Below are 14,102 nucleotides of genomic sequence, written 5' to 3' on the forward strand. Positions count from 1 at the left end.
CAGGAACCCAGAGCATTTTGAAATATTTTTAACGCTGCAGTTCAATTCTTTAAACATGTTATGTGTGCTAATCTTCTGGTTAAAGGCCACAGCATTTGCCTACACACTATGAAGCAAATATTGTTTTACCTAACAATAAATTACTTTGCATTTTCTTGCTACCTTCTTAACACAAATGTATCTAAGATCCTGAGAGGTGTCAGGCAAGATATTAGGATATCTTTGTTTTATATATATATTTTCTATTTTAATTCAGAGACGCTTCAACACGTATACGTTAATACTCTCACCTTAACTTGTGAAAACTGTATTTTGCAAAACCATGAAGCATTCAGCTGCCATTTTATCTAAATAACTACAAATGAACAGAGAGACAAACTATCACAATGTAGATTGCATCAGAATTGCTGATGAGCAACAAAATGCAGGCAACGTGTGTTTCATAAGGTCTTTCTTTGTTTTAACTGATATTAAAATTCAAACCGTAAGGGTTTCACATGACTACTCTCCGACAAACGAGCGTGACACGAAGTGACAACCATTTCTGAAATGAAAAAGGCCTTAAAATGTTACAGCCAATCATTACTGGAACTTAAACGGATGGCAAGCCTATTGAAAATATAGAACATCGTCCAAGACGTTTACATTTTAGGGTAAATAATATTTTTGGGTATCACAATAGGTTCAATATTACCTAATAATCCAGCATAATAATATTTTATAAGAGATTTTTGTAGACACTCAAATGTAAAATGAATAACTAACCACTGCATTATGGAAAATTGCTGCTGAGTAAAAGCTATTCATTCAAACACCACAGTTCTACAGGCATAGCTATTTACCTCCTGGTTTCTCACTAAGACAGAATATTTTAAATTCTAAACAGCAGGTATTTTTTCGAAAGTCACAAGAGGCAAATACTCACTCTCATAATGGATTTTAAATCCTCCATTGGAGCGGCTGTTATCAGTGGTAAAGAGGAGATAGAGAAAATTGATGCTGCTGAACAGAAATTGTGGGACCTGAGTTCCATTGTAAGATCCCAAGAGAGGGGACAATAGATTTGGCCCATCGTGAACTTCCAAGACATCATAATTTAATTCTGTCTGAAATCTAAAGTGGGAGAAAAAGATGATTAATCATACAGAAAAACGATCATCAAGCAGATTTCAAAAATCTTAAATTCAAGAAACAGATCCCAGCATACAGTGGTAGCCAGTTGCATGATTTTCTCAGTCCAAGTGCTAAACAATGGGGAACTTTTAGCAAATTATTACTTTGCATCTATCACAGTTAAAGCAGAAGTCTGTTCAAAATGAGTGTCTTCAATAGTCAGTTTCATACATGAGTCTGCAGTTGAACAAACATGAAATGATTAACCCATTCGGCTTGGAAATGTATTGTCCATATTGGATAAATGATATTGCAGACAGATTTACTGAACTCCTAAAGTATTAACATAGAAACATTTGTAGCATGGAACTATGATTTTTGGGGACTTTCGTTTTGAAGAGAACATTAATATTTTACAATCTGAATTCTAAAACAGATAATACAATAAAATGGTAACTTTTCGAATTATTTGTTGCGGAAAATAGTCCAGTGCAGATTAGCCGAAGCACATTTTGTGCACCAAGTGATATGGCACAAAACAGGAACAGATAAAGGATTACTTTTCAACTCAAAAGTATGTGTCCAGCATACAATATGCCCCATATTGAAAGAAAAACCAATTTGTTTCAGGGCCATATCATGAACCCCTAGAAAGGAGCTCTGCATCCGTTTTTGAAGAAATTATACTATGTACAACACTTGGACTACTTCAGTGGCTCCAAGAGCATTAGCACTTGACATCGAAAGTCAGAAATGTGTTGCAACAACTACCACTCAATTTTTACAATACGTGACATTTACATGCAGTAACACACAGTTAGCAAGTTAGTGCCTGTTGTAGACAGAGTGGTCTCCCTTCTGAGCCAGGATATGAAGTATCCGATCTAAGCACTGGTATGGATGACACAAGCCTACATATACAAGCCTATATATGTACCTTTTGAAGTCTTTTGTGTCCATTTTGCAGTTGATGGTTATAGACTGCAACACCACAACATACGCCAACATTCTCTCAATAAAGCTTTTTCAAATGCAGATTTATCTATTTAGAAAATTGATGTACAGTTTTCTTCACATAATTTTTCCATTAGGCACTCACACGAGCTAAACTTAGTATCACAATACTATTGATTTAATTGTTGAACTTGCCCTCTTCTTTTCCTCTGTAATATGTCCTCTGTTTTAAAAGACATTTAACAAAGTCCAACCTGCAGTATTGACATTTATGGATGATAAATCAAGAAAAATGTCTCACATAGTTGATTATATTCCCTACCTTCTCAGCAGGTAACCTCTGTAAATTTCAGTGGAACATTTCTGTTTAGGTTTGCCTATTTGATGTTCAACTGTGACTGAATTTGCTAGCAACATAAAGCACTCTATTGGAATATGAGCAATGAGTTAAAAGGAAACAATAAATAATTGTGTACATCAAGTGGGAATTTACACATTGAAGAACACCACGTTTCACCATTGCATCACATTTCAAATATTTACAATTTTAGGCAATGAGAGATTAAATAATTTGGCAAAACTCAGAACATTTTCACTCAAATTAAGAATCTAGGATTAGAAGCTAGGACTACAGATTCAAACGACGCACTTCATAATGTAAAGCGCATCTGCTCATAATGGACCTGATTGTTCAAATCCATTTGCCCATGAAAGCCAAATTTACATGCTCAAACAACTTGATTTATGAGTGTAAATTATTCATAAAATGTAATGTTGTACTTCTTGATCCAGGTGTTTGTGGTTATAACACGGGAGTCAGTTTAGGAGATAAACACGTCTTTAATGGTAAAGACAGGGCTCACAGGAGCGTGGTCCCTCCAACGCCAGCCACAGCATCAACTGACGCCGATGGAATCCACGCACACAGAAGACACAGTAACAGAACCCTAAGAGAAGGTCCAAGATGCACTGCTGAAGGCAAGTGCCACATACAACACCCCCCACCCTTCTACCCAAAAGACAAAGAAAACAAACACCCAAAAAATAAATAAACCCTCAACATTATGAGAACAGAAAATATGAAAAATCATAACTGAACAAAATCCTCTAAATAACGAGGAGCCCTCCTCAAACGAGCAGGTCGGGAAATAACACCATCTCTGTCTGAAGGAAGATCAGAAGAAAAGGAACAAGAGGCATCCTCCGAACCCCTCTCTCTTCTAATCACAGAACCAGGAGACGAGAATTCTGCATGACTCATCAACATAAAAACATTTAAATGTACATCAGAATTGACAGTGGCAGGTTTCTGTGTGACCGGATTCATAATGTCACACATGTGATACAAAGTAATCTTACGTTTTTTTCACTTGTTACCATTGTCCAGAAGCACCTAAGTGTCGAAAACCTGCTTGACCTTAAAGGGAGCCCAGGACTTTTATAACTCTTTACAAGGTCTTCCATGCCGCACTTTGACCCAATCTCCCGCACGCACACCCCCAAGGTTGAGTTTGTCTCTTGCCACCTGAAAGTTTTGCGACTTAGGAGAAGCCAACCAGGATGGAAGAAGTTTGGCACCAGGTTTCCTTCAATGCATCCTTTCAAAAGGTGTAACACTGATGACAGAATTTACAGTGGTGCGGTGAGCACAAACCATCTCACTAACCATGATATGCACATCCTTACCACTCTGAACACCCATGCCTATGGTCCCTTTCACCATCCTGTTGGCACGTTCCACAATGTCATTTGCTTGAGAATTATAGAGTGCCGTACAATGATGAACAATACCATACTTAGCCAAAAAATATTTCATTTCATGTGAAACTAGTTGGGTACCATTATCCGTGATCAGTGTATGAGGAAGACACTGTTCATGGAAAATAGTTCTCAACTGCTCAATGGTACTTTTTGTGGTTATGTCAGACATGAAATTGACAATAAGCCACTTTGAAAAAACATCAACTAACACCAAAGCATTTCTCAAACTCTCTTCCACGCCATGCATGGGCCCAATGAAATCCAAACAAACTGAACTCCAAGGAACGCCAGTATCCTCAATGTGACATGTCAAGTCAAGTCAAGTCATAAAATTTATATAGCGCACTACATACCCAGAGGGTTTCAAGGCGCTTAGGAAGGGGAGGAGGATTATTTGTCAAATATCCACGTTTTAAGCTGCTTTCTGAACGCTAGGTGATTCTGGGTGAGGCGAAGGTAGGTGGGGAGTGAGTTCCATGTTTTGGCAGCCAGGTAGGAGAAGGATCTGCCTCCCATGGTGGTCTTGTTGATGCGAGGTACAGTGGCGAAGGCTTGGCTGGAAGAGCGAAGTTGGCGGGAGGGGGAGTAGAAGGACAGTCGAGAGTTGAGGCAATCTGGTCCGATGTCGTAGAGTGATTTGTGTGCGTGGGTGAGCAGTCGGAAAGTAATCCTCTTATTGACGGGTAGCCAGTGGAGATCTTTAAGGTGACCAGAGATGTGTTCGTTGCGTGGGATGTCTAATATGAGCCTGGCTGAGGCGTTTTGGATTCGTTGTAGTTTCTTCTGGAGTTTAGCGGTGGTCCCTGCGTAGAGAGTGTTTCCGTAGTCCAGTCGGCTCGTGACCAGAGCATGGGTGACTGTTTTCCTTGTTTCGGTGGGGATCCAGCGAAATGTTTTTCTGAGCATGCGAAGAATGTTAAAGCAGGAAGAGGATACGGCGCTGACTTGTCTGTTCATTGATAGTGAGGAGTCGAGGATGACGCCAAGGTTCCGTGCGTGGTCTGTCGGGATGGGTGCATTTCCGAGGGCTTCCGGCCACCAGGAGTTGTCCCATGCAGAGTGGGATTTACCTAAGATGAGGACTTCTGTTTTGTCTGAGTTCAGTTTCAGTCGGCTTTGTTTCATCCATTCGGCGACTTCTTTCATTCCTTCGTGGAGGTTAGTTTTGGCGGTGCTGGGGTCCTTGGTGAGAGATAGGATCAGTTGAGTGTCGTCCGCGTAAGAGATGATGTTGAGGTTGTGTTGGCGGGCGATGGCCGCGAGGGGGCACATGTATACGTTGAAGAGGGTGGGACTGAGTGAGGATCCTTGTGGTACGCCGCAGATGATTTCAGAGGCCTCGGATTTGAATGGTGGGAGGCGGACTCTCTGGGTTCTTCCGGTGAGGAACGAGGTGATCCATTCCAGTGCCTTTCCTTGGATTCCGATGTTTCCCAGTTGAGACGCCCTCCCACTACGCTAATACAGCGCTCCTTGCTCTCCACGCGCTGTGACTCGCTTCGCTCCCCAGCAGAGTGGTCGCTCCCTTGCCTCCCTGGCGATCTACGGTATCGTTGTGTGTTCTTACCCTTACTGAAGACCTGCAGCGTGCCCTGCCTGCCGCTTTTGATAAGTTTTAATTGATATCGCGCCTGCTTGCCGCTTTGTGTACATTTCACTTGCAGGGCGCTCGCTTCCGCTTCATAGAAAGTTCATTTGTGAGGCGCCTGATTGCCGCTTTGTAACGCTTATCTTGTAGCGCACATTTATCTCTGTTTGGAAGCATTTTCATTGCACCAGCGCATTTCGCCCCAAGCGCTCCGCTCCGCTGTCCCCTACGCAGCCATTTTAGTTGTTGTTGTCCTCCTTCGTGACCCGCCCCGCCTCCCAGCTGAGACGCCCTCCCACTACGCTAATACAGCGCTCCTTGCTCTCCACGCGCTGTGACTCGCTTCGCTCCCCAGCAGAGTGGTCGCTCCCTTGCCTCCCTGGCGATCTACGGTATCGTTGTGTGTTCTTACCCTTACTGAAGACCTGCAGCGTGCCCTGCCTGCCGCTTTTGATAAGTTTTAATTGATATCGCGCCTGCTTGCCGCTTTGTGTGAAATTATTTAATAACGCGCCTGCTTGCCGCTTTGTGTACATTTCACTTGCAGGGCGCTCGCTTCCGCTTCATAGAAAGTTCATTTGTGAGGCGCCTGATTGCCGCTTTGTAGCGCTTATCTTGTAGCGCACATTTATCTCTGTTTGGAAGCATTTCCATTGCACCAGCGCATTTCGCCCCAAGCGCTCCGCTCCGCTGTCCCCTACGCAGCCATTTTAGTTGTTGTTGTCCTCCTTCGTGACCCGCCCCGCCTCCCAGCTGAGACGCCCTCGCCCCTCCCCCTTCCCACCATCCATATATGACAGCAGCCCAAGCGTGCAGCGTTCACGCGCAGCGACCGCGCCCAACCCGCGCCGAAGGTGCGCCAAAGGTAAGCCCGTCTACGCCCGTCCGCGCCTGGACCGCGCCCAGCGCCAGACCCCCTGCCCCTCGCGCTGCCCAGCCCTCCCGCATTACCTACGATGCTGCCACCCTCCTAGCCCTTAACCCCGGTCGTGCCCCCAACTGCGTCCAAGCCGCTCCTGGACGCACCCATGGCCCGTTCTCCTGCCTCTCCTGCAGATTCATCGGCACCGACAACATCTCCGCTGCGACCACAACACAGACTCCCGACCCCAACCACCTAGAATGCATCCTTCTCAACACCCGCTCGGTCCACAGGCACGCCATTGACCTTTGGAACCTACTAGACACCATCTCCCCTGACGTCGCCTTCCTTACGGAAACATGGATGAACGCTTCCTCCGCCCCTGACATCGCCATTGCCATACCTGATGACTATAAGATCACACGCAAGGACCGCACCGACCATACAGGAGGTGGAATCGCTATCGTCCATAAGAAATCAATCCGCATCTCGACCAGCTCTGACGCCAACCTCGCTAACTCCGAACACCTCCACTTCCAAATCCACATCGACCCCAAGACCACACTCAGAGGCACCCTCCTCTACAGACCACCAGGACCCCGCGCAAAATTCAGTGAAGACATCACAGACTTCATCACCCCACACGCGCTCCCCTCCAAAGACTACATCCTTCTGGGAGACCTCAACTTCCACCTTGAAAAGAGCAACGACCGCAACACCGCCACCCTCTTGGACAACCTAGCCAACCTCGAACTTAAACAATTGGTCACTTCCCCCACCCACATCGCAGGTCACACACTCGACCCCATCTTCACCTCCAGCAACCATGTCTCCTTCAGTCACACTACGGATCTCCTCTGGACTGACCACAGCTGCGTTCACTTCACCTACAACAAACCGAAACCCATCGTCCACCTCCAACCAACTCTACAAAGAAACTGGAACAAAATCACCACGGAGCAGATCTCCACATCGCTCCTTCAAACCTCCCCAGCCCTCTCTTCTAACGCCAACGAAGCCGCATCTAACCTCACCCTTTGGCTATCCAACACCGCCGACACCTTAGCACCAATGAAAAAACGTCAACACAAACTTGGCATCAAGAAGGCCTCATGGTTCAACGATGACCTCAAGAAGTCCAAGAAACTGTGCCGCTCCCTTGAAAAGGCCTGGAAAAAAGACCCATCCACCAGCAACAAGGACGCCTTCAAAAGCGCCATCCGTACTCACCACCAACTGATCCGAAAAGCCAAGAAAACAGCATTCAAAGATCGACTTGACAACAACGCCCACAACAGCAAGGAACTTTTCAACATTGTCAAGGAATTTTCCAACCCCTCGGCCAACTCCAACGACATCTCCCCCTCTCAAACCCTCTGCGATTCCCTAGCCTCTTTCTTCCACAACAAGATTGCTGACATCCACAACAGCTTTGACAACCAACCCGGAAGCCAACCCACCCTACCATCAGCTGACCATCTTCCCCCCGTTAACACCCTTAACGCCTGGAACCCTATCTCCACTGAGGACACCATCCGCCTGATGAATTCCATCCACTCTGGATCCCCCACAGACCCATGCCCTCACCACATCTTCAACAAAGCAGACTCCGTCATAGCTCCTCACCTCCGAGACGTCATCAATTGCTCCTTCAACTCCGCTACCTTCCCAGAAGATTGGAAACACGCTGAACTCACCGCCCTTCTGAAAAAACCAACAGCAGACCCCACCGAACTCAAAAACTACCGCCCCATATCGCTTCTTCCATTCCCGGCCAAAGTCATCGAGAAAGCTGTCAACAACCAGCTTGCCGCCTTCCTCGAAGCCAACAATTCACTCGACCCCTCACAATCTGGCTTCCGAGCCAAACACAGTACTGAGACCGCCCTCATTGCAGCAACAGACGACATCCGAACTCTACTGGACAATGGAGACACAGTCGCCCTCATCCTCCTCGACCTCTCTGCAGCCTTCGACACAGTCTGCCACAGCACCCTTTTACATCGCCTGTGTCACCCAAGAAGTGATTTCTTCATCCATGCCAGGCCACCAGAAATCCTCACGGACCCTTTTCTTAGTTAATGTTTGACCAAGGTGGCCTTCATGTGCCAAACCAATAATCTTGGGTCTTAAACCCTCAGGAGGAACAAACTTATCATTCCTTAAAAGAGCATTTGCGCCACTCATGCTCATCTCGTCTAATACCTTTACATAGGGTCTCACTGACGGTGCCAAAGTGCTCTCTCTACGTTCCCCTTGAATCAACATTCTTTTCACACACTTAAGGGTATTATCCAATTCCATAAAATGACACCAATCCGCTGATGAGAACACCGAAGCAACACAATCCTCAACATCACACAAAGTGGCCACCGCACCATCCGAATCTTTACTAAGCTCTGGACTGATACCATGAGAAGATTTAAGAGACAAACAAGACTTGGGCATTCTTTCATCCAGGAATGTGAGAGACCGTGTACCTATATTCTTGCAGTCTAGAAGCATGTCTGGCTAACCTGGCCGAACCTTTACCTGCACCACCCGGACAGAGTACCTTGATCAAATGTTTGTGATCCTTGCGAATACAGAATTCAACACCCCACAAGAAGGTTCAGAAGTGTTCTATTGACCAGGCAGCTGCCAGAGCCTCCCGTTCAATCACTGAATAATTGCATTCCCACTCAGACAGAGAACGTGAGGCAAATGCCACAGTTCTCTCGCCGCTCACATGGACCTGGGTGAGCACTGCACCCAGTCCACTCGCACTAGCATCTACCGTCAAACATTTTTTAAAAAGTGTATCAAAAGGAGCTAAGACGTTGGCATCACAGATGTCCTTTCTTATGAGATCAAATGCTCTCTGCTGGGCATCTTTCCAAACAAACAAACACCCTTTACTCAATAGAATCCTAAGAGCTTCAATCTTGGATGCAAATCCTCTCACAAACTTCGAATAGTAATCTATCAATCCCATAAAAGACCTCAATTGATTTTTATCAGACAGGACTGGAGCATATCTAATAGCTCTAAGAGATCTAACTTAGGCCTGACCCCTTGGCCGGAGATGGTGTGTCCTAAATATTCGATTTCTTCTACCAAAAACTTGCACGTCTCCCTCCTAAGGGTAAGGCCAGCTTCCCTCAACCTACTGAGAACCTCCCTCAAACTTTTGTTGTGTTCATTTACTGAACCACCAAAAACCAGAATATCATCCTGCAAGAATTTCACATTTTCAAGCCCTTAAAAATACCTGTCATGATACGCTGAAAAACACTGGCTGCGGACGAAAGTCCGAAAGGTAGCCTAGTAAAACGAAAAGTACCCTCCAGGGTTATGAAAGCTGTTAGGTTTTTCGAGTCTTTGTGAAGTTTGATCTGGTGGTAAGCACTTTTCAGATCAAGTTTACAAAAGTACTTTCCACCTTTCAACAAAAGTAATAATTTGTTAATGTTTGAAACCACATGCTGATTCAAACTGTGATGGTCCACACAAAACCTGAGCTTGCCATCACTCTTCTTCGTTATGACGACCGGAGAGACCCACTTGGAGGCCTCTACAGGTTCAATAAATCCTTCCGCAAGCATATCATTCAGCAATTTCCTAACATCATCCCTAACCACAACCAGGACCCTCCTCAATTTGTGTTTCACTGGAATAGTTCGCTCTCGTAACACTATGCTATGGGTATAGTCCTAGAGGACATCCAATTTCTTTTTGAACACATCATCCATTTCTGCAAGAATACTCTCGGTGGCAGACTCATCAGGCACACACAAGACTTAATAAGGAGCATGTGGGTCAATCACAATATGAAGGTCAAATTGATGACACCAACCTGAAATAGGTGGGCCATCTTCTGCTACATAGATTTTCCCTTGAACCTGTCTAGACTTGAATACAATCGTAGCAGTAAAAAAAACGAGTACAGATATTCTCTCCCCTTGATAACACCTTGGATCAATGTCTTTGGGGAGGAGAGATACTTGGGGCCACTCGTTCTCCCACATCCATTTAGGGACCTGGCGCTCCTGTGAGCCCTGTCTTTACCAATAATGACGTGTTTATCTCCTAAACTGACTCCCGTGTTATCACCATATTTTGGCGACGAGGATGGGATCCACGCGCACAGAAGACACAGAAACAGAACCCTGAGAGAAGGTCCAAGAAGCACTGCTAAAGGCAAGTGCCACATTACAACAGTGTTCATACTTGATGTTTCCACAGAATGGTACAATACATAATCCAGGAGAAAATCCTTCTCCAGCGATGGTAAGAAAACCTGTGAATGCAAATATTTGTATGACTTTAAAGCAGTCTCTGAACCACGTCCATGCTGGAAATGGTCAGTGGTAAGTGACTGAGTCTGGGGCTGTGGTCTATATAAGTGCAGCTGACATGTCAGCCACTGGGTTTGCCCTCGTCAAGGAAAGGAGTAAGTCCAATTCCAGGGTAGGAAACTACTTAGAACACATCCAGAGCTGGTGGTGAAGGGGAAGTGGTTGATTAAAGGGGAAAACTGTTTTCTTTGTATGTGTATGAATGTGATATTTGTGTAGTGCACACATAGCTAACAGGCACACATAGCTAACTAGATAAAGGCAACGATACAGTCAACAAGTGATGGGAGAGGTAGGTAGCTTCAGAGAGGAGAAGTAGGCTGGTACCTCATTGCAATGTAGTCCTCTTTACAGGGGTGAATTCTCACCTCTTTCTTAAATTGGAGCAGAGTTGGGCAGTCCTGATGGACACAGCAAGGATGTATGGATGGAGAAGTCCTGTTCTCTTGTGTTCCTTTTGTTTACTTTTTTGTGTCCAGTCTGATGGTGTCCTGCTTACCGGTGTACCAAGAGCGACCAAGACGGTGAGTTTGTTAACCAGCTATGCAGCTATGCAAGTGTGCTGGTCATAACTTTCTAAATGATGCAGCCGGTTTTGAAGGTGAGAGACAGTGGATTGCACCATTGTGGAGGTAATGTGGTTCCAAATCTTCAGACATTGTATAGGCAGTACGGTGTGAAGCGTATATTTTATCCTTATCCTTAAAGGAGGCCAGTATGGATTTTGGTAGGCCATAGCAAAGGGTGTTGTCACCATCCATAAGCAGAGTTATGAGGACTTGAACAGTTGCTCTGATGACTTTCTTAAGTAAAGTGATTTGGTACCAGAATTGAGGGTAAGGTTGCTATCGAGGAACTCTCACTTTGGAGAAAAACAATGCTATTGTGCAAAAGCAATGGCATTTCTCCATGTGCAATTTTATACCTTGTGCAACTTGACACAAAGAAATATCTCCTTATAGTCTCAAAGACAGATTGACAGACGGTTGCCAAGTGTACACCTAGCGTTCTGCAAATTTACTTTGTGAATTGCTTACATTTGGAAATCTGCTCCCAGGCCAGTTTCCAAACCAAGGCGTGCAAAATTATTATTTGGCTTGTTTGCACACAAGTCTAGTGTGTTTAACTTATGGTCATAACAAATAATTTAAGCTATCCTACCATACTTCTGCACGCATTCGTTATGCACAGTGCTTTATGCATTAAATGCTGCTACATGATGATGCATAATCTGCGTATGACACCGAACCATGTCTCAAACAAAATCATCTTCCAACCATACAAAGCAAATGGAGTTGAGACTTGTTTGGCCAACCACAAAGCTCTTTTGGGACCCTACCGAATGGGAAAAGAGCTATGAAAGTGCTACAATGCAATACAATACTAAGAGTTCATGGATAGAAATACAGATATTTGTAATGGGCATGGATTCATTTTTAAAATATACAGAATTGATGTCATTTTCATGCATTAATGTTGAGGAGAGATCCTCGAAAGCTTAGGTAAGAGGTTATACTGTGGGGAGATCAGTGATTCTGATGCATTGTGTGCCATTGTGGCGATGTGATAACCGTAACCTTTATTCACATTGAAGCTTGCAAAGCGGCTCTTGCTGAGAGAAATCCATTTAGTTAAACAGGCCCTACAAGAGCCTTTCTGTTACAGTAATAACATTTTAGTGCTTCATTTATCATCCGACAGTGCTAAATTGGTGGCATCAACTGCTGAGTCAGTACTTTGGGGACACAATCATTTAACAGTGATGGTCATTTATCACATTACAATACAGTATGCCAAGTATCTCCACGTAAAGACTAGAAAATGCACCTGGGCAATGAAGGGACTACTTCAGCCAGAAGCAACCTCCTAATGGGAGCTTGTAGTGTAATGAAGAGCAATAAACGTGGAGCAATGCAATCACTGTAGTGAAAACATAATTCAGCCAAATGTTTCTGGCACATCAACAAATAATTTGCAACATGCCATTCAGACTTGAAATAATAGTGTAAGCATGACAGGGAAATGATGAGCTTATTGTGCACAATATATATGTGCAAAACAAAGAGAAGCCCGACTGCTTCTCATACAAAGAATGAGAATGGTCAGTAGCCCTCCATTTGAATACATTTGACCATCAGATAATACAATGTGTGCATTATGGAAAAACTGAAAAATTCTTACTTGCGCAAAGTGTAACTAAATATTCCCTGACTCTAAATGGAAAAGCCCAGTCCCAATAAAGAGCATAGAATGCTGGAGTATTCATCTGGTTTAGTGGCCTGAAGACTGGTGTGCATGGAGGGCAAGCACACAAGACCAAAAAACACAGACCAGCATGTGGGGCTACCGCAAACCCCCCTCCAACCAAACTGTATCAAAGGGTGCAATGAAAGGAGCATCGCTACATTCAAAAGAAGCACAGTACATGCTAGCAATTGATCGGACCAATCCGACCATACCTGGGTGGTAATTTAATGGCCAGGTGTGGCACCATCAGCATCTTTGGAGGTTGGAGGGGAACTCCTACACCTCCCCAGGCAATCACCTAGGAGAGACATGCTGGGAACAGAGCCAGTGATAGTCAAAGATCACCCCGCCTACAAAAGAAAAGGAAAGCCAGAGACAGTGCTATGGGAGACCAATGGATGCAGAAAGCAGTAATACTGCATTGGAGACACATTTAAAAGTGATTACTACCACCATACGCAAGACCTGGCATCCTTGGCATGGTTCCCCTTGACATTTTCCCTCCTGGCTTCCTGTTTTTCTGACTTCATTTTTGCTGACTTTAGGATTCTAGGCACTTTACCACTGATAACCAGTGCTAAGGTCCATATGCTCTGTACTCTAAACATGGTAACATTGACTTATCCACAATTTGCATATTTAATGTACTTATAAATCTCTAGTAGAGTGCACTATATGTGCCCAGGGCCTGTAAATTAAATACTACTAGTGAGTCTGCAGCACTGATTGTGACACCCACTCAGTAGCCCTGTAAACATGGCTCAGGCCTGCCATAGCAGAGCATATGTATGCCGTTTTAAACTGTAATTTTGACCTGGCAAGTTAACCTACATGCCAGGCCCAAACCTTTCTTTTTTTACATATACGTCACCACTAATGTAGGCCCTAAGCAGTCCCATGAACAGTGTGCTGTGTATTTAAAAGGTAGAAGATGTACTTTTGAGTTTTACATGACCTGGTAGTGAACAATTGCTACTTTCATTTTTCACTACTGCAAGGTCCATCTCTTCCATAGGTTAACATGGGGATTGCCTTAAAACATCTAGTAAGTGTAATTTCCATTGGGAGCAGATTGAGATTTGGAGTTTGGTGTTTTAGGACTAACAATTTAAAAACACAACTTATCGTGAAGTTGTTTTTTAAGTTGCGAGTCTGAAAATGCCAATTATAGAAAGTAGGCATTTGTTTACATTAACTAGTCTGTGCATCTGCCTGTCTCTGAATACTTGTCCGAGTTAGG

At 44.4% G+C, this 14,102-nt stretch overlaps 1 protein-coding gene across 1 annotated transcript in view; it reads right to left on the reverse strand.

The window, feature by feature from the left end:
• Positions 1 to 14,102, reverse strand: part of CSMD3 (CUB and Sushi multiple domains 3) — a 2,596,150-nt gene that overhangs the window by 1,224,314 nt on the left and 1,357,734 nt on the right. The window contains exon 18 of the mRNA XM_086918068.1: positions 926 to 1,113. Within this exon, the coding sequence (XP_086774194.1) occupies positions 926 to 1,113 (188 nt within the window). The remainder of the gene's footprint in view (positions 1 to 925; positions 1,114 to 14,102) is intronic.

This window comes from Lissotriton vulgaris, chromosome 4_1 (assembly GCF_964263255.1).
Source record: "Lissotriton vulgaris chromosome 4_1, aLisVul1.2, whole genome shotgun sequence".
In the NCBI taxonomy this organism is placed as follows: Eukaryota; Metazoa; Chordata; class Amphibia; order Caudata; family Salamandridae; genus Lissotriton; species Lissotriton vulgaris.